This window comes from Ciconia boyciana, chromosome 2 (assembly GCF_034638445.1).
Source record: "Ciconia boyciana chromosome 2, ASM3463844v1, whole genome shotgun sequence".
In the NCBI taxonomy this organism is placed as follows: Eukaryota; Metazoa; Chordata; class Aves; order Ciconiiformes; family Ciconiidae; genus Ciconia; species Ciconia boyciana.
The window spans coordinates 167,907,442-167,935,270 of NC_132935.1; the positions used below are offsets into that span (position 1 = coordinate 167,907,442).

General features: G+C 51.0%; 1 protein-coding gene across 1 annotated transcript; it reads left to right on the forward strand.

Moving 5' to 3' along the window:
* On the forward strand, nt 1-27,571 carry KLHL18 (kelch like family member 18). The gene is made up of 10 exons (XM_072854896.1): nt 1-213; nt 14,016-14,146; nt 14,340-14,480; nt 16,755-16,953; nt 19,059-19,219; nt 19,521-19,657; nt 20,642-20,864; nt 22,714-22,818; nt 23,151-23,262; nt 25,395-27,571. Exons 1-10 carry the CDS (start codon nt 64-66, stop codon nt 25,779-25,781), a joined length of 1,746 nt encoding a protein of 581 aa, XP_072710997.1. The 5' UTR covers nt 1-63; the 3' UTR covers nt 25,782-27,571.
* Nucleotides 27,572-27,829: the final 258 nt, after the last annotated feature.

A 27,829-nucleotide genomic window follows, 5' to 3' on the forward strand; every position in this document is an offset into this window, starting at 1 on the left:
CGGGCGGGGACAAGGCGCGGGGGAGGCGAAGCGAGGCGGTGCGCGGCGGGAGCGGCCGGGAAGATGCTGGAGGCGGCGGCGGCGGCGGGGGCCGAGCCGGAGCTGGACCCCGAGGACCTGGTACACTTCTCGGTGGGCGATTTGCCCAGCCGCGGCTACGGCGTGATGGGCGAGATCCGGCGGCAGGGCAAGCTCTGCGACGTGACCCTCAAGGTGCGGCCCGGCCCGGGGGGGGGCTGAGGGGACCCTGGCTGCTGGGGGGGGGGGGGGCTGAGGGGACACCACCCCCCTTCCCGGTCCCTTTTCTGGGGCAGCTGGGGTCCCCTTGGGTGCCTTTGGTGTGGGGACAAGGGAGGGAGCAGAGAACCCCTTTGGTGGGGGCAGGAGGGGGAGCTGAGAGCCCCCCCCAGCCCCTTTGGTGGGGAGAAGGGGAGCTGAGGGTCCCCCCTTCCCATGGCTTCTGGCAGGGGAGAAGGGTTGGTGCTGAGACACCACCCCCCCCAGCCCCCTTGGTGGGGTATTAAGGGGTGTTGGGCCCCCCAGCCCTGGGCGGGGGCTCTGTGAGGGCCCCTTGGGGGGTGAGGAGGGTGCTGAGCACCTCCAGCCCAGGGTGGGTGCCGGGATGTGCCGGTGACACCCCGTCCCCGACGCTGCGCCTCGCCCCGGGCAGGGGGTGGGAGACGGAGCCTCCGTCTCCCTTGAAGCCGTTGTGGTTTTTCCAGCAGCCAAGCAGAGTGAGTCAGTAAAATAATCTTATTTTGGGAGGAAACAGGGCACCCTAGAGCCCCCGCCACGCGTCGGTGGTGGTCCCGGTGCTGAGGAGTGGTTTGGGAGCTCACGCTACGGACGGGGTTGGTGTTGGTTTATGGACCAACCTCTGCTCCAACCCATGGGAGAAGAGTCCTTTTCCCTAGGAAACCTTTATCTTTTAAGAACGTCACTTTCTTACATCAAAGAAATAATCTATAACCTTGATAAATCCTCAGGATGGGATTTTAGGCTGTAAGGGCTTTGCGAGTGGCCCATGGCCAGCGCCGGGCAGGAGATGCTGGAGTCCGTCAGACCAGGAGCAGAGGAGTTTGTTGTGTGGTGGGTGCGACGTCCAACTCCTAGGATTGGTTGAGTCATTCCAGAATTAACTCTCAAGCTTAATTAAAACGTGAAGGTGTTTCCCAGCCTACTCATGCTGAAACTTTTCACCTACCTCCCGCTGCCGAAGAAGGAGCCGGCGAGGGTTGTGCCCGTCGTGGAGACCGCAGGACGCGCGATTGGGGTGCGCCCCTGGGCTACGCGGGGCTGCCTCCTCCCCGTAGATCAGCCATTGCCTCCCGCAAAGAGCGACTACCTCGCGGGCTGAAATGCTCGTTGTGAAGAGCGCGGCCGTGCCCTGATCCTCCCTGGAAGAGGTGGTACCTTCTAAGATGCGGTATTTGCGACAGTCTGTGCCGTAACCTGGGGGAATTCTGTGACAAAACTGATTTGTGATGGAGAGCGCCGTTTTATTAGAATTAAACTTTGTGTTACTGAGGTGGCTTCGTGTTGTAGAAGAAGATTCTCAGGTCCTGCGAGTCCCGTGTCTCTGGAATCACGGTAGCGACCCGGCCGTGGGCCCTCTTGCTGGGGTTGAGCCGCTCTGCGTGGTCCGGAGGGAGACAATAGCGACGAGTTGTACGACCCCGGCCTTATCTTGGATAAATACCCCACCATTGTTCTGCAAAACTCTACTGAATAAGTTTTCCCATAGATTTACCATAGCAAAGTGCTTTTTTTAATCTTGCTTATATCTGCGGCGGCAGAGCGGGAACACTTTTACAGTCTTGAGGGCTGAAGCTCTCCAGTCCAGCTGTCAGAATGAGTGCCCTGACGGTGCTGGGCAGCTTTATGGATGAGGGCACCGTGTTAGCCCCGCTTTCTTTTTTGCTTTTATTATATTTTGTTCCAGGGACTGTTGCTATCTGGGGAGGGTGCAGAGCCTTTCATTCCTACAAAGGTTTAAAATCTATTAAGAGTGGTGTTTCTGTCGTTCTTAAAATGAGTCTTAAGTTTCTCCGCTGCCTGGTGAATTCTTTATTACACTGAAGGGAGATCCCAGCAATGACTGATACGTTTGGCAGAGGGCTGACAGCGTGTTTCTGTGTTGGTTCAAACAAACAGTCCAGCTTTCCCTCGTACACGTACTTCGTTCGTGTGATTCCTCTTGTTGCATTGAGTCATCATGTCAAAATATCCCACCTCTTTGCCGCTTCTGCCTCTTGACAGTAGATTTCTCGGTGCCTACGTGTCCCGTGGCTATTGAATTAATGCTGCCTGCTGAATCTGAGCCAAGCCTTTCCTCCCCGTTGTTCAGTACAGGGTGTCTTCTCTAGCTGCTGAATGTTTAAGAAGTCATTTTTCTTAGCTCAACTTTGGAGGCGGCTTTGAATCGGTTAGCCGCCTTGAACGCCGCTGACGCAAAACTCGGCTCTTCCCTGACCTTGCTTGGGAACGCTTTCCACATGCGTTGGTGAAGCCGTAAATTCAGGGCGATGCAGAAGGAGCCTGCCAAGTGAGTTGTCTAGCGGGGACGACATCTGCGTACTTCTTACCTGAAATGAAGGTAGGAAAAGCATGGAGAAGCATTTAAAGTCAATACCTGAAGGAGACCGTAGTGGGTCCTGATGCCTGTCGCACCACTGGAGCGAGTTTGTTGCTGTTTTTTCACACCTAGTACTTTTAGGCTGTCACCTCTATAAAGAAATAAAAGCTGCCAAACGCCGCTTTGGGCCAGAAGTTGGATTCCTCCTGATGTGACCAGCGTTCAGGCTTGTGGCTGAAATAGGAGCAAGCAGCGTTGTTGCAGCACAGTTCAGGTTTTTAGTGGCCGCTTTACCGATATCAGCGTTGGGGTCAATGGCTGTAAATGATTCTCCCAGCCCACAGAAATGTTTGCTATACAAACAGGCCTAAAATTGTTACTCTCGTTTGTTTGTTTTAATTATTCCCCTCGTAAAGCCAGGCGAGCATTCATTCAATAAATAGGAGGGGCAGAATTTGTTCTCCTTTCTCAGAAACCGTCTTGCTGCAGTTCACGCTGCTCTGCAGGAGACGGTGCTGCCTCGGCAGCGTACGGCAGCTGGGTTTAGATGCGATTAAAAGCAAGAAGTGCTGATTTGACTGGCTCCCTTGGAGCTCCGATTATTCAAACTCAGCTTAGGGAAATCTGTCACTGCTTTTCATGGTTGCCCATGTGAAAACGAAGTTTCACGGGGCAGTAAGCGAGCCGCGCATCTTTCCAGCGGCTTATGGTGTGTTTGTCGAGAGCCAAAGCTCCTTTCCTGTGCGGATGGTCAAGGCTATGGATTTGAAAAGTCCTTTTCTATTCCTGTCTCTTAAATAGCTGCAGGCCAGAGCTCCTCTTGAAGATGTTCCATCATAGGCATCTGTCCTTTCAGTCTCCCTTTGGCGACTCTCTGAGGTGTTTACTTAAAGAATAATTCTAGGATGGTTTGGTAGAAACACATGTGAATAAACTGGAGGGAGGGCAAGGAGGCACACCTTATTCTGTGGTTAGTTCATTTTCCTTTGGTGAAAGTAGGATTTTTGCTTACTAAAGCCAAATTTCTGCTACTGCTCTCTTCTCTCTGGATCGCTAGATTGCGTGTTGGCGTGGTCTTCTCTGGTTAAAAAAACAAACCAAAACAAAACCCACCCTGTTTGCCAGTTTAACCTGTCCAGAGTAATATTATGGAAGAGTGAGACTCGTGTTTCTCTCCTCATCCAATATTGGTGGTGTTGGCAGAGCTGATGGTGGTTGCGTCTGTGACGGGGAATCGCCAAGCCTGGAGCAATCGTCGAGCGTGCAGAAAGGAAGCTGCTTCCCCCCCCCCCCCCCCCCAGTTTGGTGGGTTTTAAGGCTTTTAGCTACAAATACGGATGTGTCAAGCAGTTTGAAGACTGGGAGACTAATTTCAAATTTAGTTTTCAGTTTGGGATTACATGCTTTGAGGTGTGATAGTAGGCTCTGAAATCAGAGCATCTGGCAAAACCGGCAGAGAAGCAGCCGTTCTCCATGCAGCTCTCCCTGCATCCGGGGCCAAACTGGGGTTTCAGTGATGGACTGAAGCTTGAATTGTCCAAATTTCTCAGGCTTGAAATGGGCTGTGAGTGGCAAAGTGTCTATATATGTGCTAGGGATAGGTTCAAATTTAATGTGGTTAGCATCTCTGGCCGTGGAGCAGAACCTGCTGTAGCGAGATCTCCTCTGGGTGCCATCTACTATGGGTCAGATGTTGTCGCGGTTACTGGCAGCTGGGTTTTGGGGATGAAATCAGTGCGGTTTGATTTCTGCGTCCACCGTTTTTTCCCCAGGAGCGGGATATAAAGCGGTTTCTTTCAGGCTGTCTTCATGTTAAGAGACTTTGGGGTTTTCTGGCTGCCTTGCTGTCTGCAGTGCTGTCGTGCTCCTGTCCAGGCACTACTCCGCTTCTCCCCGGAGCTCTTTCTTCCCAAGAGCTTTTCACCCATAACATCGCCTTCTGTCTAAACATGAGCTGGGAGTCTTCAGTTATTTCTACTGCCATTGATTTTACCCTATGGGTAGAAATCAGTTAGCTTCTTACTAAGCTCACTGGATAAGAAAAGCTCTGCATTAAAGATTTGGGCCCTCATTGCTTTGGTTTCCTGTACACAGTAGCACAGCAGAACCTTTCCCGCTTATTTTAGCGTGGATTTGTAGTCTTTTTTTTCTGGGTGTGTGTTTTCTCAAAGCATTTTAGAGCTCACAAATAAACACTGCAAAAGCCCAAAGAATCTCAGTTCACTGACAAATGGAGGTATTTGGGGGCGTTAGTCCCTGATCTGGAGATCCTGATCTGCTTTTTAATTGCAGAAAAGAAGCTACTCAGTATTTGTGTTCTTCCTGAGCATTGTTTTTTGCAGACAAATATCCTCTCAAGATGAAAGCTGCTTGGGCAGTTTTGTTTTCTGGAGTTTGCATCTCTGCTTCAGGCCAAGGTACAAGTGCTCTCTGGGGACACATCAGCAGCTTGCTGGAAGCCTGTGGACCGCACCACTCCATAAAACAGGGAAGCAATGCTTGTCGTATTTCTTCATTGATAAATTCGAGGGGAACAAATGTCTTTATAGCTCCTGCTCACTGCGGTCGGAGCCAGAGGAGAACTGAGTGCCAGGCTGGCACCTCCAGCGATCTTGGATAAACCGCTGTCAAAAGAGAGAAGGTTTGTGCCTTTCTGAATCCTCAAAGAGCGAAGTTAATGTGAGCTCCTCTTGTCGTTGCTGCTCCTCGTTTGGTTTTGAATCGCTCGAATGCCATATTTCCATGACTAACTCCAAGACTAATTAGAAAAGTCTCTTAAAAACGTAATGCAAGCCTGGCAAGTTAAAACACTTCCAAGCTGTGGAGAGGTTATATTATTTGTTTCACGTACAATCCCAATCGGACTGACAGGTGATAGTCCTGTTGGCTTTTCTCCCCTTCTCATCACAGTTTTTCCAAAGCAGACTGTTAACTCGAAACCTTCCAAATTCAAGCAGATGCACCCGAGAGAGCTGCTGCTGCCAAGCAGACGCAGAGGTGGAGGAGCCTCCCTTTGTCCCGACGTGGCAGATTAAGTGGAATTCCAGACAGCTTAGGCTGCCGGCGTAGTTTCAGCAGGGTCCTTGAAAACCCAGTGCCTGGCTGCTCTGCAGACGTTTGAGCGCGTTTGTGAGATCCTTAAGGGAAGTTAGCTTGGTAGGAGAGAGAATATCCTTTTATTTGAGGAGCCGATAGATTTAAAAAACAGATAATCTGGTACGCACATGAGCCCGTTAGGTTAAGGATCTTATTTAAATCTTGTTGTACAGCAGTAACGAGCTACTTTGGGTGACGATTGGTCTTGTTTTTTCACCCAAGGTCTCAGCTGATGTAAATGCTGTTCCCCTTATAGAAAAGACAAGTATTTTTAGTGCTTTATGAAGATGTTAAACCCAAAGCGTTAACAGAAACCACACATTTCTGCACTGATCTTTTTACTTGGCTTCTCTGAGTGTGGCAAAAAGGCTTACCGTCTGACTTCCAAACCCACTTGCCCTGGTTTTTTATTTATTTTTTAAAGCAAAACTTGTCCTACGGTTTCGGGAGGGGCTTTGGTGACGTGGGTATTTAACCTGGTGTCTGGCAGGGGCACGGGCAGGTACTTCTTGCCCATTGAGGAGCAGGATGCTGTGGGATGAGTTAAGAGGCTGGGCGTTCTCCGTGTTGCCATAGGGGTTGTCGGGGTATAGGAGAGATTTGGGGTCTCTGTTGTGAAGAGGTTGGGGGAATGTGGCAGGGAACCAGGGTGCCCGTGGCTGGAGGGCCCAAGAGGGTCCCTCAGCTGTTGAGTTACCCTCAACTTTTTGCTGGTCCTTCAGGAGCAATCCCCTTGGGATGCGTTCCTTTCCCCTTTCCCCATGGGAAATGGAGAGACCGGGGTCCAGCCAAGCAGTTCGGCTCCTCTAAATTGGAATTGAATTATCTGGGAACGTGCATTCGGGTTGTACATGCAAAAGGGATGTCTTTTCTGTTTCGAAGTAATTAGTTACCGTTATATCAGCAGGACTCTAATTAGTTTAGACCAGAAGGATGTATGACTTAATGCGATCAAGTCTCTTGGTTTTGCACATGCCAAGTTTGATGTAAACTCTTTCGCATCTCGTCCAGCTACGGTTTGGGTGGGAAGGGGTGGAGAGGAAGGGTATTTTTCTGAATCTCTGAATTTTGATACAAGATCTCTTAAACTTTACTGTTCCACTATCTTCTGCCTAGCAAAACTTTGCTACGATGGCTTGGGCGCTAGCTTAGTTTCTCCTGTGGCCTCTCTGTGACTTGAATGCCGATGTCGTGTCAGGAAAGATGTATTTTGGGAGGAAGATCTTTACAGCAGAGAACTCGAGAGACTTCTCATCTGTGCATCGCAATGATGTCGTGAAAACAATAGATGCCTTTATTACACCTACACCATTTTTCTATGGAGAAAGCTTCATTGTACCCTGGAACTTGTTAACATTTTGTGGACGTGGGAGTGTAAGGGAGAGCGTGCCTTTTATTACTTGGCCAGAGAACACATTGGAAGGCAATTCTGTGATATTTGTGGTCAGAAAGGATGCTTTGCAAACAGTGGTTCTGTGTTCTTGTTTCTGGCAAACAGTATCTTTCGCCTTAAAAGAAAGGCATCTAAAATTGTGTGTTGTAGAATAGCACATCCTTGCGTAAAGGTGGAAATCTTCTGAAAGGTTAAGCTGTTTTGCTCAGGCTATGAAAGGGATGACAGCCCTGCCTGAAGGACTTATCCTCAAGCCTCTTCCCAGTGAGCTTGCTGATGTGGAGTTCCTGGGGTATTTCTCTTTTTGGTGCTTGTATAAATAACTAATTCTGGCTTAGTGATGTGGATATGATGAAGTTTGTGGTGATTTCATTTGTGCCTGGAGACAGTCCTGAACTCCACGCTCAAAAAGCAGAAGATAAATGCACTGATTTGTGTTTAACTCACCAGGAGCGCCCGATTTCTCTAACATGGCAGGTGTTGCCATGAAACTGTTCTTGCAAACGAGAGCTTCCACCTTCAGCTGAAAGCTGAAATCCCCAGCCGAGACTCTGGTTTAGACGCACGTCCCATGATGACACAGAGCGAGGGAAGCCAAATACTGAGCGACATCCCAGCTTAGGGAGGTTTCTCGGCAGTTTGCCCCATGACGCTAGGTAGGCAATAAAATCCTGCTGTCGGGAGGGAGCGGCTGCTGTCGGAGACACCAGCTCTTTGGGTGGGTGACATCCTGCCCTTTGGATAGCTCAATCCTGGGGTGTAAGCAGCAGTATGTAAATGTAAAATAAAAAGGAAGATCATTCATTTGACACAACTCTTGAATACGGATGGAAAGGGCGGCCAGTTCCAAAGGCTGCGTGGCCGAGTATGAGCTGCTCTGTAAAATCAAAACAGGGACCGAGCAGACTGTCCCTGCCAGGCGCACTTAGTGAGGACAAAAATGGGTTTTTTTTCTCAACCAGCCAAAGCTTTTTCTATATTTTTTTTAATGTTCTGCTGGTAATTCTGGAATTAGCGGGCAGGGCTGTGATGGATTTTGAGCAAGGGGAAACCTGTCAATGGTAGCGTGGAATGATATCAAGAAGAGCGTGAGCTCTTTTTCACTTTCTTGTTAGACTTACGTGACTGTAGGGTGACTCCATCAGGTGTAGGAAAGCATATTTATTTGGTTAGAAGAAAGGGAGATCACCTGGCTCTGGAGATAGGGAGCACTTTTTGAGTCAGAAGATGCGAGGATGAATTGACAGGACATGCACTGTGTGCTCATCCTCAAAAGTATTTTTCATCTTTTACAGGGAAAACAGGTATTGTCATTCCCCTGCAGCAAGAAATTTAGTTGTTCCTTCAGGACTTGCCATTAAGTGCTGATGGTATGAACATAATGATAGTTTCTAGACCAGAGAGCCCAATTTATGAATCTCCCTGAGGGCCCCCTATCATTACAGGAGCAAGTTTAAAAAAAAAAAAAAAGGAATCACACGTTTTGTCTTGTCCAGCACCAGGAAATAGTTTCCGTTCAGCTGGTGGCGATCGCAGCGTGGATCAGCTCTTTGCTGATGCAGCTCCGTGGATCTCGCTGCTGGCAGGGACCAGTCCCAGTCTTCCCCCTTCCCCTGCTACGACAGCAGAAAATTATTCCCTTTTTTGTACAGCTTGTTTCTGCTTTATTTCCCTGAACGGCGAGGTCAGGCGAGTGCTATCACCAGTGCAAGGGAAGAAGCTGTGAACGACGTGGCTTCGGCTGCATCCCGTGCCTAGATGGGGACCAAGCCGGGGCAGGAGGTCAAGCCCTGTGTGGGGAGCCGAGGTTTTTCCCTGCAGGTAACCAAAACGACCTCTGGTTAGTTCAAACCCTGCCCTGGCTGTGCAGGGTTGTCCCCAGTGAAGTTAATCTGTTAAATGGGGCATTCCCCAAGGTGAAACCCTTTCCTTAACGGAGGGCGAGCATCCCACCAGGGGAACAATCCTGTCCCTTGGAGCTGCTGAGTGGCTCAGAGCCAGAAGGGTGGTGCTGCCCAGACTCAAGGTATTTCATTCCTGTGATGATACAGCTCTCATTAACCCATCGGGAATCTTGCTGAATGACTATGAATGATTGCTTTTGCAATAACCAGGTGTATTATTTATAATAAGGGTGTTTGGTGGCAGCCCGTCGTGGGGTGAGATCACGGCGATGCATCCCTAAAACTGGAGCGCGGTGGAAAGCTTCAGCTCTGCGCAGACTCTTGGACAGTGCTCAAATCTGTTGTATTTGGACTTTGAGCGTAAAGTATCTCTTGTGTTTTGATCCCTTTCTGCTTTTCCTAGGGAGAAATGCAGGCAGTGGAGATGCAGTTTAATATATGCATCCGTCAGAGAGGCAAGGTCAAAAAAAAAAAAAAACAACCAAAAAAAAAAACCAAAAAAGGTTTGTTCTGTGAGCAGGAGGCAGAAGTCTGGAGCTGCAGCGCTGAACTCCTCGGAAGAAAAAGGGCAGAGGGTTGCAGACAGTATTTGTCTGGTTCGGCGGTGGCGTTACCAGTGGCTGTCTACGTGCCACAGTCCTTCACCGCTGCCCGGAGAGTGACAGCACGATGGCAGGCGGAGAAACGCAGCCCTGGCAAAGGACGTGGGAAGCGCTGATTGACCTTGTGCTTGGCGGAGAGGGAGAGGGAAGCATAGCGGTTCTGGTGAGCTGCTCAAGGGCTGGGAAATCCCGGGGCACAGCAGACTGGATAAATCCCGACGACTGAAATCGGTGAATTCAACCACGGTGAATTCAACCAGATGGCTACCCGCCACATAGAGCCATTTTAAAACTCAATCTATTTTTAAAGTAAACTTCAAGCTGGTGTTGCTTTTGTAGTTGATAGTTATTTTCCAAAAGAGAGGGCTTTTTCTCATTGTTGGGTATCCCTGTAGGCTTGGTTGTTTTGAGTAAATATAACCTTGCTGTTGAAATGGGTATTAGCTTGAGTTATAAGGTTAACTTTTTGGTTATAACTAGAGGATCACAGTATGCATTTGAAGCAGGTGTATCATTTTAATAGGTGCCTATTTGGTTTTAATACTACTTTTTATTTTTAAAAAGGTGAAATTACCTTTGAATAGCTGTGATTTTTGGCAAATTGTGTTTGGGTGGAAATAAGATTCAACTAAAGTGTTTTTCTTGCACGCTCAACCACATTCTGCACTGCCTGGATGGGAACGCTCATCCCAACACCTCTTGTAGTTAAGAGAGATATTAAACCAAAGTAAGCATTGCAGTTGGACTGACTTCCCTCCAGGCACCACAACGTCTTTGAAAATTTTAGAGATATGAGGCCTTGTTCTTTCACCTTGTTTCAAGCCAGAGAAATACTGAAAGCAAAAACGGAGCTTTCCTGTGTTTGGGGATGTTTGAGACACCTGGGAAGGGGTTTCCCTGCAGAAGCTGGGTGCTCCAGGCCAGCTCCTGGTCGGTGACTCCCAGCACTGCAGTCCTCTGCCCTTTCGTTGAAAATGTTTTTGGCAAAAAAAAAAATATTTTAAAGAAGAAATGCGTCTCTCATGAAAGAAAATAGCCTGGAGTTTTTAATCAGCCCTTTGCCCTTGACCAAGGAACAAACCTTTCTTGCGCTGCAGGCTTCATCTGTGGGCATGTATCTGTTGCTTTAGCAGTGGCGTTAGTCCCCCAGCGCCGAAATGACGCTGGTAATGCTTAGACCTTACGCTGCGCGTGGCGGTGAGGAGAAGTAGCAAGAACAGGCCAGGTCCTGCCGCCGAGCTACCAGAGTCCTCCTGCAGCGTCTGCCAGGTCTGTGCGAGACGTCCCAGGCTGGCGAGTGTTGCGTGCGATGCCCGAGAGCTACAGCGTTAAGGTACGTAAATAACGAGACCCATTTCGTTAGCTTCACCCATGTTTATTCCTCTTCAGGAGTGGCTTCATCCGTGGGGTAGGAAGGGGCCGGGAAGTGCCGGAGCATGCGGAGCTTGCTGAGCAGGTCTGGCGTTTCTGAGCCTCGGGGCTGGAACGTGGACAGGCTGAGCAGCGAGTTAGTCATCGCGGTCAGCCAGGTTGCGGCTGGTCGTATGTAAACCTTTCCCCAGCGAGAAGTCCCAAACAAAGAGCTTCAGCCCCCAAGTCTCCTTCTTTACCTATCTTAATCCTGTACCTCTTGTACTTCTTCCCAAGCAGCGCCTTGCTGCCTCGCTTACAGGGAGAGACGAACAGAAGCAGAGTTGTTCGTGTGCACGTGTGCTCGACTTGGCAGTTAGCCATGCGGAGAAAGGAAATGAAAACCCCACAGCCGTGGACACAGTGAGGTTTTGTCAGCTTTCAGGGGTGTGCAGGTTCTTGAACTCTTCCTTCCTCTTATGGGCTTTTCTCATTAAGCTCCGGGTTATTTATAAGTATTTTTAAACCTCTGGTGTTAGAGAGGCCAGGCCAGAGGTTGCACTCGCTTACAAGAGGCTGCGTAAAGTCAGCGTGGGGAACCCTGCTCTGCAAACGTTTGTTGCTCGGACACAGGGCTGGGGCTTGTGGCTTTGAGCTCAGACCCGTCTTTGGCCGTGGGCTCCTTTGCGAGTCCTAGCAGTCTCAAATCCTTTTGCCAGAGATGCCCTGTCCTGCTGTGTGCACACAAGGGAGCTGGTGATGGTTTTGCACGTTGAGGGAGCACGGGCCGTGCCCGTCCCGTGGTCCAGCACTTGCTGCTGTAGCACTGATAGAGCCGTTGTCTTAACTTCCATGCTTGCCCTTACCATCTCGCTGCTATAAAATATCCATCCGCTTGCTTTGATTACCTTATTCTTTTCTGCTTCTTCCCTCTCTCTCCTGGAACATCACCTTCACCCTCATCTGCCAGGCAAGCCCTTTTATCCCTACCTCTTTCTCCACCATGGTTCTGCTCGGCTGTCTCAGGAGCTCGTCTCCTTCTGCTCGATGCTGGCACGGGAGGGCAGGAGGTGGAGGTAAAGCACGAGATAAATTAGTGACGGAGTTAGCAGAGAAGGGAACAGAGCAGCAGAGTATTTGCCGGTGTTTGTAGCATAGCTCTCTCAAGTCTTGGAGCCTTTGAGATGTTTTACGTGTGGTTTTGGGTTAGTGGAAGAGATCTTGAGCTAACAAATCACCGTACAAGTATATACGTGAGGTTTTTTTCCATGAGCTGGAGTAGTCCGTACCATTTCACTTGCTGCTTTTGCTCCGGGCATTGGGAACTCTGCAAAATCCAGGACAGCGGGGTTTGTGCTGGGTAATCCAGGCACAGCGGGCAGCACGGGCAGGGGTTCGGGCACACCTAAGCTGACCAGGACAGAGGCAAGGCTCTCCAAAAGTGGCCCTGCCATTGCCAGGCTGGAGCAAATCTTGGAAGCGGTTTGACTGGATGTTTGCAGCGCTATTTTAAATTGGGAAGCTCGGGCAGAGCAGACTTGCCCCTGCACCCGAGGCACGCAGCACTGTGAGCTGACCGCACGCTAAATGTTGGAGAGTCCCAGTTGTCGTGCAGGCAGGCACGCACAGCGAGCAGCTGGGTGGTCAAGCTGGTTTTAAAAAAACCTTGTAACAGCGTTTGTGGCAGTTGAGTATGCTTTTGTTTAAAAAGAAAAAAAAAAATACCCCACTGCTTGCTTATGGATCTTTCGTAGTGCCCAATTCCTCTCTCCTTTTTTTTTTTTTTTTTTTTTTTTTAAATGTGGCAGGAATTTTGCTTTCTAAATTCCCAGCAAGTCGTATTTACTGGGTGTGAGAGCTCTGGGCCTAGAGGGAGAGGCAAGGCACTGTTGGGAACCATGAAAACCCTGAATGCAAACAACATTTTTGTTAATAAACCGCCTAGACATGAAAGGGTGATGAAGCTTTTTGTAGAGAAGTGCAGAGGAGAAGAGAAGGGCTTCTTGGATGACCTGGAGAGTAGAGGACTTGCTGTGCCAGCTTGTTTGTCCCAGCAAAACAAAGCTCAAAAGGGAAAATATTGCTTAAGTGAGGGAAAAGGGCAGTTCTGCACAAGCTCAGTTGGGCATAGACTGGTATGAGTCAGGTTAGACTGGAAATTAGGGGAAAAAAAAGTTTGGACCCAACAGAGAGAAGTAATCGGAGCAAAGACCTGTGCGATTCTGAAGAGGGTGAAATATTGTAGAGCGTCTGCAGGAGTGAGAACTGGAATCAGGTGCAATAAGCGCCTTCCAAGCCTCGCTGTATAGCTCGGGAAGGCTCTTCAGAGGATGTAAATGTAAGTATAGCAAAGCTATAGTGAACCTGCAGAGGTTTAAAGAAGATGAGCCCATGCGAGCCTCTAGGTTATAGTGAAGGTGACCGGCTCTGAGCATAAGCAGAAGGTACGTGATGGCTGGCCGAGAAGAAAAGTGTGTGGGATTTAACCTGTTAAGCCGGTCATTGGTTCAGAGGAAGAGCTCAGGAAGAGGAAACGGGCGGCCACATAGCCCAGCTTTTAATTCTGCAGAATAATTGCAGTCCAGGACTCCGGTTGAGCCTTCATGGCTGTGCTCGGGGTGTCCCCGGCTCAGACGGGTGATGTGGGGTCGGCGATTGCCGGCTGTTAGGGGCAGCACGTTATCTGAAGCAGGGCCATGGGTGAGCATTTTCTGCCCCGAGCAGCCGGGGGAAGCAGATCTGGGTTTGAAACTTGTGCGCACAGTTGAATAGCAAGTTGATTTGTGTAGACGCGTGGTTCTGTGGAACTGGCTGTTCTCTGTTAGCAATCTGGAGACGACCTGCTCTTGGGCTGTAATACTGTTTTATCTTTGCCCGGTTGACCACTCGTGGTGGCTTATGAGGCTGGAAAACTGGATTCAAAAGTTTGAATTTAAGAGACAGGCTGCTGTCCGGTTTGCAAATGGAAATTGTCCAACTTTCAGCCCTCGGTTACTGCTGGGCTGGCGGAGCTGTGCTACAGTGAATCATCTGGACGGTGCGGCTGGTGGTGGATGGTGCTGATCTTCCCTCCTTCCCCTTTTCTCTCCCTTTAGGTAGGGGACCATAAATTCAGCGCTCACCGGATCGTGCTGGCAGCTTCTATCCCGTACTTCCACGCCATGTTCACCAACGACATGATGGAGTGCAAGCAGGATGAGATTGTCATGCAGGGGATGGATCCCAGGTAACGTCCCAAGGCACACGGGCGAGGATATCCAGAGGGGACCGTGAGTGCTCTGCAGGCCTCGGTGTTGTGTGTGCGAGGCTTGAAAGCCTACCCTCTGTGTGAATGGCGCTAGGAGATATTTCTTCTGTTAGTAGGGTCCCATGCTTGCTTGAATTCAGTAGATTTTCTGCCCTTTTTCCCCCTTTTTTAGTGCACTCGAGGCTCTGATCAACTTTGCCTACAACGGTCACCTGGCAATAGATCAGCAGAACGTCCAGTCTCTGCTGATGGGGGCAAGTTTCCTTCAGCTGCAGAACATCAAAGATGCTTGCTGCACTTTCCTCAGAGAGAGGTAAGGGGTTGTCTTTCAGCTGTGCTTGCTGCTCCCCGACAGCAGCAAGGTTTTAATCATCTGTGTCTGGCTTGGGAGGGAGCGGGATGTCTCCTGCCAGCATGATAAGGAGGTCTGTGTCTCCCGAGACTCGCCATTCTCGTTGCCTATAAAAGAACTTATCTGGCTTATGAGATGCCACAGCTGGCACACAATATAAGGCCTTGGCCGGCCATGGGAATTAATACTTAGAGCAAAACCGAGTGAACATTTCCCTTTTTAAGAGTTAGCTAGCCGTTTAACCATCACAGTGGTGCGTGACTGCCTCTACCGCTGACGAACCCGTCCTCGCAGTAATTATCCTTTCTGCTGTTGCGTGTGTAAGAGGGGAGGAACAAAGGGACTCAGCCAAGGAGCTGGACAGGAAGCTGTGGCAGAGCCTTAAATTGGTCCCAGGTTTTTCAATTCCCTCGCTGGTGTTTGGCTGCAGGACTGTTCCAGCAGCATGATCTGGAAACGGAAAAGCTGGGCTGTTCTTTGGAAACGTACCACACACATCTTCAGATCATGCCAGGGAGTCTTACGTGTTTAATTCCCCCTCCCTTCCCCAGCTTGATTTCTCTGCAGCTGTTCTGTGTACTCCATGGCGTGATATTAAACATACCTACCAAAGACATGGAACATCTCAGCCAGTTATTTTTCTTTACTTCTAAATAGAGGTAATCCTAAAACCATGAGCTGGGGAGAAAAAATGGCTTTCCTCCGTGTTGAAGATATCTCAATTTTCAGTCCCATGTGCATCCTGACTTTCTGCAGTTTGTTTAAAATTATGTAAGACTACAGAGTATTCATTTTTCTTGCAAAAACATTTTGTTTGAGGTACTGGATATGACACCGAGCTGGAAAGAGATGGGTTGCATTGAGTTTTTGAGTCCCTCCTAGCTTTAGGTGGTTGTATCTATATCTGGATTAAGCGAGGTGATTTGGTTTCTCAGATGTAGCTGCTACAGTTCTCCCAAATCTACCAGGAGCAACTGGGTGTCTGAAATTAAGTCCTGTCACTTTTGATTAATAACAAGAAAATTGGTGGACTCTGACCATCCTGAAGAGCTGGAGCGTGCACACTGAGCTCTCATTCTTAAATGGCATGAAGGTTTGGGATATTTTTTGGCCCCTGCGCACAGACAGGTCCGTAGTGCTGTGACCAAGCCCTGCGTGAGCCCTGAGAGCCATCCTCGCGTCCCAGTCCCCTGCCGTCAGCGCTATGCCTTTGCTCTTAGCACAGCATAGGGCAGTAACTGAGGGTGCTTTCCCCAAAGTGGACCCAAGCGATGTCACATCCTCGCCTGCGTCTAGACACCGCTGTCAACGGCTGAGCCTGGTTTTTGCAGACCGTTAGACACCGAAACCATCAGAGCCCAAGGTATTTTCTCCGTATAGGTAGTATTTAGTTTAGTATCTGGTGATTAGTGCCACAAAACACCACGACTGTTGGCTCTTGTTGAACAGCGACATGCCTGTACTGAGCAGGGCTTCTTGTTTGGACAGGAGTGTCCAGGACACGTTCCTGTTTCTGTAGAGCACATGACTGTAATGAATGTCATCTTCTCCAGCTTCTTTGTGCCACTGAGCAGCTTTACGCAGTGGCTGTTTGGCTGTGCTGGAGGGAAGCTCGGATCTGCAGCAGTACTTCTCACTGTCTAACCTCCGGTTGCAAAAGCATCTTTGGTGATAAAGCCTCCTTAATCTCAGGAAATGGCTTGATGAAGCTGTAACAGATGCTGTTCTGCAGCACTTAGAAAAGATGGAAGATGAAAAACAGAGACTGATGGTTGAGATTTGCGCAATGTGCTTGAATCTGGCTTTGTCCAATACGGGAGTTTAAAAAAAAAAAAAAAAAAAAAAAAGAAGGTGCTAGATGCACAGCCTGGGCACCCCGAGATGCGGGAGGGAGGGATTGCCGTGCAGAGCCTCACGCTTCCCCTCGACTGCCAACCTGCAGCCTTCACGCAGAGCCAGCCGAGTCTGTCCAGTGGCTCCTTGCAGGTCTCGGGAGAGATTTTTAAGTTGTGGTTTCCATCCTCTGGCTCTGTTGTGGATTCACCTTCAGATCTCTGCGTAGATACGTTCAGCAGTGAGCTGGAACCTGCCATCGTTGAAGAGGACGCAGCTGTGGCTTTCACTGCATCGCGCATCCTCTGAGGCTCACGTTGCTTCGCTGAACTTGTTTGTAATTCTTTCTATCCATCCGCCAAACTGACGTGACTTTGCTCTCCTTTTCCCCCCCTTTCCCAGGCTTCACCCTAAGAACTGTCTGGGAGTGCGGCAGTTTGCAGAGACGATGATGTGTGCGGTGCTCTACGACGCTGCCAACAGCTTCATTCATCAGCACTTCGTGGAGGTATCCATGTCCGAAGAGTTCCTGGCACTGCCTTTTGAAGATGTCCTGGAGCTCGTTTCTAGGGATGAGCTCAACGTGAAGTCTGAAGAGCAGGTGCGTACCTGGTGTAGGTCTCAGCAGACGTAGTTTTTCCTTTGGAGGGTTTTTGGTTGCTTGGGAGTGGAATGGGATATGACCCTGGTCTGAATGAAGCTGAGATGTCCTGGCACGGTGGGAACACTAAGAAGTGTTAGACAGAGCTATGACAACTCCCTGAGCCCCACTTCTTGTCTGTGCTGCCAATGTTACCTTGCTCCGAGAAATGCCTGGTAGAGTTTCTCGGTCCGTAGATTTTGCAAAACATTGTTTTGAGGTCTTTTGATTCATCAGTGACAGAGGTGGAACCTGGTGGGTCCTGCGGACCTTCAGCTGTGCTCCTTACTGTCGATAAGTTGCCGGTCCTGGGGCAGAGAGGCTGAGGGTGTGGGCGGTAGCCGGGAGCCCTTCCTCACAGAGCTCACGTTCAAGTCCAGAGGAGTGCTTTTGAGGTGTAAAGAATCTGCAGCACTCGCAGCAACATTTTCTAATGAATGTTCCACTGAATTTGCCAGCACGAGGCTCCTCTAGACTGTCTTGTTCCTAGAAAAAAAACAGAAAGCAGGGCTGAGCAACCTTAGGACACTTCAACAGCCTTGAGAATCTATCGGTGCTGGGCTGACAGTCTGCAGGAGAAACAGAACCTGTCCTCGAGCCAGGAAATCTGTCCTGCTCTTTCTGAGGAGGTTACTAAGGAGGTGACAAACGAAAAGCAGACCTACAGCTATCTCCATGTAGGGTAAGAGAGTGCTTCGTTAATCAGGCTGTCTGAAATGCCCCCGAAATGGGAAGGCGGGGGGAACCTGCTTCACATTCCAGCCACGTTGCTGTATCGTACCACAGATTTGTCTCTTGCTGGTTTTTTTCCAAGTGGATCCTTTGTTGGAGCAGGTAGGAGCCCAAAGAATCTGTCCCCGGTGACGTTGCCTCGTGCCCTGACAGGCGCCAGGCCCCTCTTCAGAAACGGCGGGATTTGAGCACAGTGCAGCCTATCTGCTGGTCATAAAGCGCCTTGTAGAGTAGAAGTAAGGTGTTTTTTTTTTTTTAAGCTCACCATGGTGTGCTGTTGAAGAAGTACTTTTGCACTGAAAGCCTCGGGAGAGGTGATGTGAGAGACTCCGGATCTCCACCGTAAAAGAAAGACTTAACAATTTTGTTCTGGTCAGTGGTACTGCTGGACTTTTCTCTACAACCACAGGAGGGCAGCTGTCCTGCGACGGGGTGGCCGTGACCACAGTGACCAGTTCTCCTGCAGCTTCTGGGAGACTGCTGTGGGTTCGTGATTTTCCTGAGCTGAACCCGGTGAACAGCGATGAGGCTGCAGTGTGTGTGATCGTGGTCTGGGAGTGTGACCCCTGGTCTGCACGACTGCTGGGGACGCTGTGCTCCGTGGGAGCTCTGCCTTGGGCGACAGCGACGGGACTTGAATATAGCCATCGGGATGTGAGCGCAAGAGTGTGGGACAACCCGGCTCAGGCTTTCACTGTGAGAGTCCTGAACCAAGGAGTGCGTGTCTCCAATTAAACTAGTCACCAGGCTCCTTTTGTGATCTGGAGTCATCCAAAAGAGGGCAGGTGAGCTGTGCTTTGAAGAGCTCTGCCTCTCCAGTGTCTGCGAAGGGAGCCTAGAGAAGCCAGCTCAGCTCTAGACATCTATTGTGTAGTTATCCAAAGTTAACGGATGGATTCCTCTCATCAAAACTGTCCTCTGGTTTTCACAGAGCAGCACCGTTCTCTTTTCTTCTTCCCCGGTTTGCTGATTTTTGACACTACATAAACAAGGTTTTGCATTCTGTCCCACCTCCTCGAACAAAACTCTCTTCCCAGCTCCCTCGCCTCCCTGCGAACGTTCGTACTAAACATACCATCCCGCGGGGCAATAGAGCAGTAGTATTGCAGACTAAGTCGGAAGCAGAGAAAGCGCTGCCAAAGCCGAGCCACCCGAGCATCACGCGACAGGAGAGCATCGCCCTTCTGTCCTGAAACAGTGTCCTCTCAGATCAGGGGGAGATCATTGCCAATATGTGGTTTCTTTTCCATCGGACCGCTGGCAGCAGTAGGAACTTGCAAAAAAAAAAAACCAACAAACCCAAAACTCCAGCTTGCCATGCCTCTCTTCCGTAGGTGTTTGAAGCTGCGTTAGCTTGGATACGGTATGACCGAGACCAGAGAGAGTCCTTCCTACCCGAGCTCCTGTCCAAAATCCGCCTACCCCTTTGTCGACCTCAGTTTCTCACTGACCGCGTGCAACAAGATGACCTGGTCCGCTGCTGCCACAAATGCAGGTGAGGCTTGGACGCGGGGTTAGAAAACCAGCCAGGGGACGGTGGCTTTCGGTGGGGTGGAGGTAGCAGGAATGTGGTTTAGCAGTCTTGGAGACTGAAATTCTCTCTTTCTGTGGACGAGCCCCTCACGTAACAAAAAACCAAAGCACCCTCCCCAATTTTAAGCTGGCAGCAGGGCCACGTTGCCTTCTAGAAGTATTGGCCATAGAGGGGGGAAAGTCAATTGCTTAAATCTTCATCTGACTTAAGACAGATTTCATCGTATCAACCGAGCTCTTTAACTACTTGGCTTTGATTTCAGGGATCTAGTTGATGAGGCAAAAGATTATCACCTCATGCCAGAGCGCCGGCCACACCTCCCGGCATTCAAGACCCGTCCTCGGTGCTGTACATCGATTGCAGGATTGATTTATGCCGTTGGAGGACTTAACTCAGCAGGTACCTTGCATATCCGCTCCCCGCAGTGGAGAGAGCAGTGTAGTTTGCTGGGTAGGGCGACGGGATCGTGAACTTCCCTCACGTGAAGCGTGGAGCAGTTTCTCCTCCTTTGTGCAGCACTTTGGCCCTTCCACTGAAATGCTCAAGGTGGCTGCGCCCGTTGTTTAACGTCTTCCATCTAGAAACTCTGTCTAGGTCAGGTTTATTTAGGACAGCTATTCTTGCGTTATCTTAAAGAATCGGGATTTTGAGGATGGTGTCCTCGCCTATAGCAACAAGCAGGACTCGGAGATATCAAAGTGATGTCGGTGGGGTTGTGGGATCACACGTGCAAGCGCGTTGTGCTCGCAGGCGCCTAGCCATAGCGTAAAAAGGGGACAGAAAGCGTTTGTGAAACTATCTGCTGGAGCCTCAACCCACCCGGTTCACCTGGGATGCCGGGTGTGTGCTGGGCACTGCCTCGTGGGATTCCTACCCCACTCACACCGCCACACGGCTGATTTATCCTATAGAGAAGCCGCGTCCCCAGGAAGCAGCGACACCAACAGATTTGACGTTGCAGGTCTCTGCTGCCCCTTTGAGGTTATAAAGGGCCCCACTTCCACAGCCTAGGACTTGTCAAATCTTACGGTACAGAGCATGGGCGAGCTTTGAAACGCTCTACGCTCTTTTTGCATTGTGGAGTGAGTTTTTTCAGAGCAGGCTCTCTTTGTGGGTGAGTAGAGATGTGGCTGGGAAATGGCTCTGACTTGACTCTGTGGGAGCAGGGAGCCCAGAACAGGACCCGTGGGAGCCCAGAACAGGACCCGTGAGATCCTGGCTGTTCTCCCAGAGAAGAGCAGGCAAAGTCCCCGTGTCAGCCCTATCTTTGGGGTCAGAGCAGCGACCGCTTGTCCCTCGCGTGCCTCTGCTTCAGGCAAGCTTGCTAGAACAGTGTTTTATCGGGTCTCCCTCTTTTAATTTGAGTAGCAAATTTTTATGCAGGTGACTCGCTGAATGTGGTGGAAGTCTTTGATCCCATTGCCAACCGCTGGGAGAAGTGCCAGCCGATGACGACGGCCCGGAGCCGAGTCGGGGTAGCGGTGGTGAACGGACTGCTCTATGCCATTGGTGGCTACGACGGTCAGCTAAGGCTGAGCACGGTGGAGGTTTACAACCCGGAGATGGATTCCTGGTCCAGAGTGGAAAGTATGAACAGCAAGCGAAGGTAACGTGTGGCTCGCTCCATGGGAAGGGGACATTTGGAGCAGGAGGGGGGAAAAAAATGAGGTTGTAGGAAGGCTGGAGGTGTTGGGCGGTGGTGGATGCCGCATGAGGATTTCATGTGTGGGGAAAGAGCAAAGGCAAAAGGAGGAGTGGAGCAGTATGGAAGCAGGTGGGATTTCCCTGGCCACATTTGGGGCAGGCAAGTTGGGCTGATTCTGGGCGCTGCTTGCTGGTACGAGGGGAGAACTGTCAGAGGGGAAAACTGCCAGCAGCTCAACAAAGTTATACCTGTGCACCGCAGCACGGATTTACAAGGAAAGCCATTAAGACCTCAGGAAGTAAAAAGCAGCTGAGCAGCGTGGGCTCTAAGCTCCAGAGATCTCTCGGTTTTGGTGGCATCAAAGAGTGAAATCAAACTAAAAGAGAGCGATAAAGTGCTGCTGGTGAGGTCTGTAAGGGTTTGAACTGGAGTCCCGAAGGAGGTGATCAGAGCCCCGTTTCTTCATGTTGCGATACTAGATGGGAGGTAAAGCACGGGTGAGCACCGTGGAGGAAACTCCGGTGCTGCTAGGAGTCAAATAAATCCATTTTACCGTCTCTGTCCAGTGCTGGCATCTTCTTTCCCTGCCAGGAAGCATAAGAGAATCACAGCTGGGAAGGAGAGGAGTATTTTTATCATCCAGGGAGAGGAGCTTACAGCTAAGCGGGAGGTGTTTGTGCTTGATGAACAGAGCTGCGCTGTTCCCGACCAGCCTAGGGACTGCTTTGTGGTTGGGTTTGGGAGCTTACCCTGCGTTATTTTGAAAACCCACCTATTAAGTTGTGTGGTCATCCTGTCCTCCCCACCGCAACACGGTAGCTGCCTCCGTGTTTAAACATCTTCCTGGCATCCAGGGTTTTTGCTGCGGTTTTCTGTGCGCTCGTGTCCAGTCACTAAGAGTTGTTAAATTGTTCACTTTTCTGCAAGCTTTGCAGCTCTTCTTTACCATAATGGTTTGTCTGGCTTGGTTGGGGTTGTTTTTTTGTGGTCCGAGGCATTGATTGCTTGGGAAGAGCACGCTGCAAGTGGCTGAGTACGTGAAATCCTGGGCACAAGGCTCCAATTTGTAGCGGAAAAGCTCACTTTTTCCATAGCAATGAGGTTCCTGGGAGCTTTTCCCACGGGGAGAGGCAGTTGCTCTTCCACGATTGGGTTGTTCTGCCTTGAAGCCAAGCAGAACAGGCGTCAGATGCTCTTGTGTAGAGGAAAATGTCAGTTATTGTACAAACTGCTCGGCTTTTATCCCTGAGAATTGTGTTGTCAGGCTTTTATGAGAAGCTTCGACTACATTTTCAAGGTGGGATTCTAGTCTCTTGTCTGAAGCGTCCCATTTGATAGCCAAATACGCGATTTACAAGCTGTAATGACAGGGTCAGGCACCTTGGTTTAACGAGCCTCACGTTTGACAGCAATTAGCACATCTCCTGAGGCTGCGCAGCGATGTCCCTTGCCAGTGTTAATCTCCGGCCAGCAGCAGTGAGGAGATCCTTCACGGGCAGACGGAATCGCTGGGATTTTGACCCACGATCTGGATCAAAATTTCTCCCTGTGTTTTGGTTTAATTCCTTTGAGGAGGAAAACAGGGTGCGCTCATGCCGCAAGCATCTTCCGTGACCCGTGAGACCCAGCGCTCAGATGGGATTGAGGGGCTGAGCAACCCGGAGGTGAAGCGAGGGGAAGAGGAGGAGGTTCGGTGCGGTGAAGGAGGTGACGGCAGGCAGCGGGCAGGGCAGGCTGTGCGGATGTACTGCGTTACAGACGGTGCGGCAGCACCTACGGCCGTCTCACGGGGTCCTGCTGTTCGTTGCAGTGCCATGGGAACAGTGGTGCTGGATGGCCAGATCTACGTATGTGGTGGATACGATGGAAACTCATCCCTCAACTCCGTGGAGTCCTATTCTCCAGAAACGAACAAGTAAGAGCTCTTCATGCCCTAAAGCTTATCCGTCTGTTTGCTGCTAGGGTAGTGCCGTGCCGTGGCACCACTACGTGGGCGTCCGGGCTGTAAAAGAAACACGGTGAACGATGCGGAAAAGCCTTTATATCTTGGCAGAGGAGCAGCATCCCTCCTCGCGAGAGTTTACCTGGATCCAAGCGAAGAAAACCATGGTTTAAATAAAATAGGCATTGAAAGGAGAGTTACTGGAACCCAGTCCTAGAAAATCCGATCGAGTTGAAATAATCCGCGGGCTGTGCGCGTGCTGTGCCCGCAGGAGCCTTTGCTAACCTCTCCCTTCTCCCGGCAAGGTGGACAGTGGTGACCCCCATGAGCTCCAACCGCAGCGCCGCTGGAGTCACCATCTTCGAGGGCCGCATCTACGTCTCGGGAGGGCACGACGGCCTACAGATCTTCAACAGCGTAAGTCTGCGGGGTGCGGGTTCCTGCAAGCCTTGCGCAGAAATTAATCTACTGTGGGTAGCCGAAAGGCCGGGCTGGGGCTGGGAAGGCTCCCTACCCTTTCCCTGTGCGCCCAAAGTGCCGTAAGTTGTTTGCACCACCAAATTCTGTCATTTCCAAGGCCTTTCTTCTTGCTCAGGAAGAAATGAGCTAGCCAGGTACCCACTGGGAACTGGACTGGAAGTGCTGCTCTTGTTCCCCAGCACCAAAAGGATTGAGTCAGTGCATTTTGTTGTCTCCCTGCTTCCTTCACTTTTTAAATCGTCGTATCAATGTGTCCCTTTGAGCTGGAAGTATCCCAGATGCCAGGCTCTTACCTCTGCTTTCTGTGCCTGTTTGATGGCTTCAGTTTCAGGAACGGATTACCTTTGAAACGGGCTTCGCAGCAGGGGGAATTGGTGGTACAAGGCCGCTTGCCCTCTTCCACCTGCTCTGCGTGTCGGTTTTCTGCCTGTTCTCTAAAGAAAAACCTGATGTGGAACAGAAAAGACTCATTTATCCTCTCGGGAGCAAGAACGCAGGGAGCCGTATCTGAGTTGGGTCTGTCACTAATGCACTGCCCTCAGAAATTTGTAATGAGGGGGTTTTTGGGGAGTAGCAATAACCATTTCTGCCTTGCTCAGCAGATCAGAGGCAGGCTGTTGTCTGCAGCCTGAAGTACCCCAGAGCCAAGAACGACAAATCTGCTCGTCTGAGCACGTTCCTGAGCGTGACAGGTTTGGAGCAGCGCAGGAGCCCTTGCAGAAGGGGTCCATCTAATGGTCTCTCTAGAAATGCAAGGCATACAAAATGGTGGGTGGTTGGGGTGGGTGTTTTTTCCCCCTGAGGTGCCAGATAGCTCTTCTACAAATACCCAGGGAGGAGATGTCAGCCTTTTCCGAAAGTGGAAGAGTTTACCGGGCAGAGGAAGGGAAGAAACCCTACCCTTTGCCGCGGGCTGCAGGACATAGGCTTGAACCGCGTCAGGAGTGGTGGTCGTCCGACGTGAGAAATGTCGAAAGTTTGAGGCGTTACAGCTGGAATCTGCTGCCTGGAGAGAGTGGGGAGGCTCACTTAGGGTTAGGGGAGGGTTAGGGGATCATTAAGGACAGCCTGGACGTGCACCTCTTGGGTCTGACAGAGCTCTGGCTGCTTCTGCCTTGGGGCAGCGGCGTGATCTTGTGTGCACGAGGCAAATTAATACCTCGAAATTGAGACGCGATCCTGTGGCAATGGAACTTTAAGTGAAGGGAGCTCAATCCTTTTGGTGCTGAGGCTCAGATACTTGTTTAAAACACCACGCGGAAGCTGATGAACGGGGAGAGAGGCAGAGGGAGCATCTTCAAAGCTGTGTTTGCTGTGGTCTCTCTAGCATATGGGGTGGGGAGTGTAGTCTCTCCCATTCACCTGCTCCAGCTCACCAGTGAGTTACCGGGCTGAGATCGGAGGGAGCGGTGTGAAACGCAAGGGTTGGTGTTAGAAAAGCTTAATAACGACAGGAACTATGATTGTATGAAACGAAAAAATAAAACCCGAGTTCCCCGGCTGGCTTGAAGTCGGGCGTTGAAACAGTCTCGTGTGATTCTCGTGTCTCGTGAGACATTGAGGGGCTGGAGCGTGTCCAGAGAAGGGCAACGGAGCTGGGGAAGGGTCTGGAGCACAAGGCTGATGGGGAGCGGCTGAGGGACCTGGGGTTGTTGAGCCTGGAGAAAAGGAGGCTGAGGGGAGACCTCATCGCTCTCTACAACGACCTGAAAGGAGGCTGGAGAGAGATGGGGTCGGTCTCTTGTCCCAGGTGACAAGTGATAGGACGAGAGGAAATGGCCTCAAGTTGTGCCAGGGGAGGTTTAGACTGGATGTTGGGAAATTTTACTTCACTGAAAGGGTTGTCCAGCACTGGCACAGGCTGCCCAGGGCAGTGGTGGAGTCGCCATCCCTGGAGGTATTTAAAAGCCGTTTGGATGAGGTGCTCAGGGCCATGGTGCAGTGGTGGGCTTGGCAGTGTTAGGTTTACGGTTGACTCGATGATCTTAAAGGTCTTTTCCAACCTCTACGATTCTGTGATCTGTGCCGAGCGAGGGTCCCCTAACGCCGTATGCTCGCTGTGACTGCAGGTGGAGTACTACAACCATCACACGGCCACCTGGCACCCGGTCGCCAGCATGCTCAACAAGCGCTGCCGCCACGGAGCAGCATCCCTGGGCAGCAAGATGTTCGTCTGCGGAGGCTACGACGGCTCGGGCTTCCTCAGCATCGCTGAAGTCTACAGTTCCATGGCGGATCAGTGGTACCTGATCGTCCCTATGAACACCCGGAGGAGCCGCGTCTCCCTCGTTGCGAACTGTGGCCGTCTCTACGCGGTGGGGGGTTACGACGGACAGTCCAACCTCAGCTCGGTAGAAATGTACGACCCGGAGACAAACCGCTGGACGTTCATGGCCCCCATGGTGTGCCACGAGGGAGGGGTCGGTGTGGGCTGCATACCCCTCCTGACCATCTGAGAAGAAAGCGTTTTGGGGGGGGGGGGGGGTACCTTTTCAACGACAATCTGAGGAGAGGTTCAAAGAGGGGTTTGGCGATGCGCTCTCCGCCGAGGTGCGTTTCCAGGTGCTCAAGCGTCATTCACAAACACACAGAAACAAACAAAACAAAAAAAAAACTCGACAAAACAATCCCCACCCTTGGCTTTTTGGGCTGAGGCTCCCGAAAGATCAAACGTGGTGAAATACGGTGTTGTCTACGTGCCGGTGCGAGCAAGGACCTGCCCGCCTCCCTCCGCCACCCGTTAGCCTTTGCTCGGAGCTGTGGCTCAAGCGAATCCTTCCTCTCGCCGTTGGTTTTCCAAATAGCCCTGCGGTCTGCTTTCGGCTGCACCTTTGGGAAGTGCTGTTGTAGGCTGGGGGAGGGGGGCAGGCTTAATTGCGACATAAAAACGGACACTTTAATGACTTTGAAAATACGTCCGCGCCTTCTATCGGCAGCAAAGTTACCCCGATACCCCGAGGGTTCGGTCAGCAGCGATGTTTGGGTGTCGTGGCAGCTTGCTGCTGGGCACGGGTGGCTCTCGCCTGGCTTATTGAAACAGAAAAAACCCACCCGTGTCCCTTCCCCGACCGCATCCAGGCTCTGCGTTTTAAGGTGCTTCTTACACAAGGCATCGCTGGCTTCTCGAAGCGGAGCTGTGCTTTCTTCAGCTCGATGGGGAAAACTTCTCCACAAGAGCCGCATGATGGAGAAACTAGGAAGAGGAAAAACCAGTCGGTTAAACCATCGAATCATTTTAGCAAGCTTTGGAGGAGAAGGCTGAACGTAAATGACACTAAGCAACAGTCTTAAGATTTCAAAATGGGAAATAGGCCAAGGTGTTAATTATAAAGATGTCCCTTAAATTAAATATTGATATATTTTCAAAGCGGAGGTATAAGAGGCAGCTGGAGCAGAACGTGGCTGAGATCTTTCAGGAGGGGCAAGAAAAATAGGTGTTGAATTTTGTCAGCTCTGGAAGCCCACCGCTGTGCCGGCGTGGGGAGCTGCCGTCCCCGGGGACGCTTCGGGCAGCGCAGGCAGCGAAATCCCACGCGGGGACGCAGGGTGAGCGTCTCTGCAAAGGGCCGGGGGAGAACGGCACGTTGGCAGAGCCGTGGCACGGGCAAGATCCACGCCTTTGGTATTTTCTGTTTTGCTACGCTGGGAAAGGTCTTCGCGGTGGGTTTTGTGCCGGGAAACTTTTTGTGACCGAGCCGAAGCCGCTGCCGGCCGTGCAAGCGGCGTGCAGGCAGCGCGGCAGCTCCCTGCCTGGGAAGTACTCGCTTCCACCAGTTCTTCAGCGCTTCCTCTTGCATGAATGTGAACCGCCGTCCCTCCGCGTCTCCCTCCCGCGCCCGTGTCCTCCCGCGTCACCCTTCGGCAAAGCCATACCTCTTCGCTGCCGCAGGGGCGGCGGGCAGGGACAGGCAGGGACAAGGCTGCCGCCACCCCTGCCTGCTCAGGCAGGAGGAACTCGACACTAATCCCACCGGCAGCAGCGAAGGGAAGGGGATCTCGCCCCTTGTCCTGCCCCATCCCTGGGTTTCGGGGGGCTCGGAGCCTGGCCCCCCCTGCTCCCCGCCTGGCACCGAGCCGGGGGGAGCTGGACGTTCACCCCAGCCCCCCCCCTTGTTCATACCTGACTCCCAGCATCGCTCGGGATTTTAACTTTGGGTGTATATGTGGATGTCTATATATTCAGGTACTATGTACATTTTAGGTATATATAATGAGCATATCTGGCTATAAATGTGATTTGTCAGTATATATCTATTTCCTCCGTGTATATCGACTGCTGGGCTCACTGGAGGGACGATTCATTGGGGGTTTCCATGCTGCTAAGACTCTTTAAAAAGGAAAAAAAAAAAACCAAACCAAAACAACCCACCCACAAACACTGGAATCGAAATGAAGTTGCTTTTCGGGCCGTGAATTGCAGAAATAACTGAGCGGGAGCCGCAGCGGGGTCTTTGCAGAAGGAGGGAAGGACCGCAGGGCCTTTTTCTGTCTCTGCCCGAGTTCC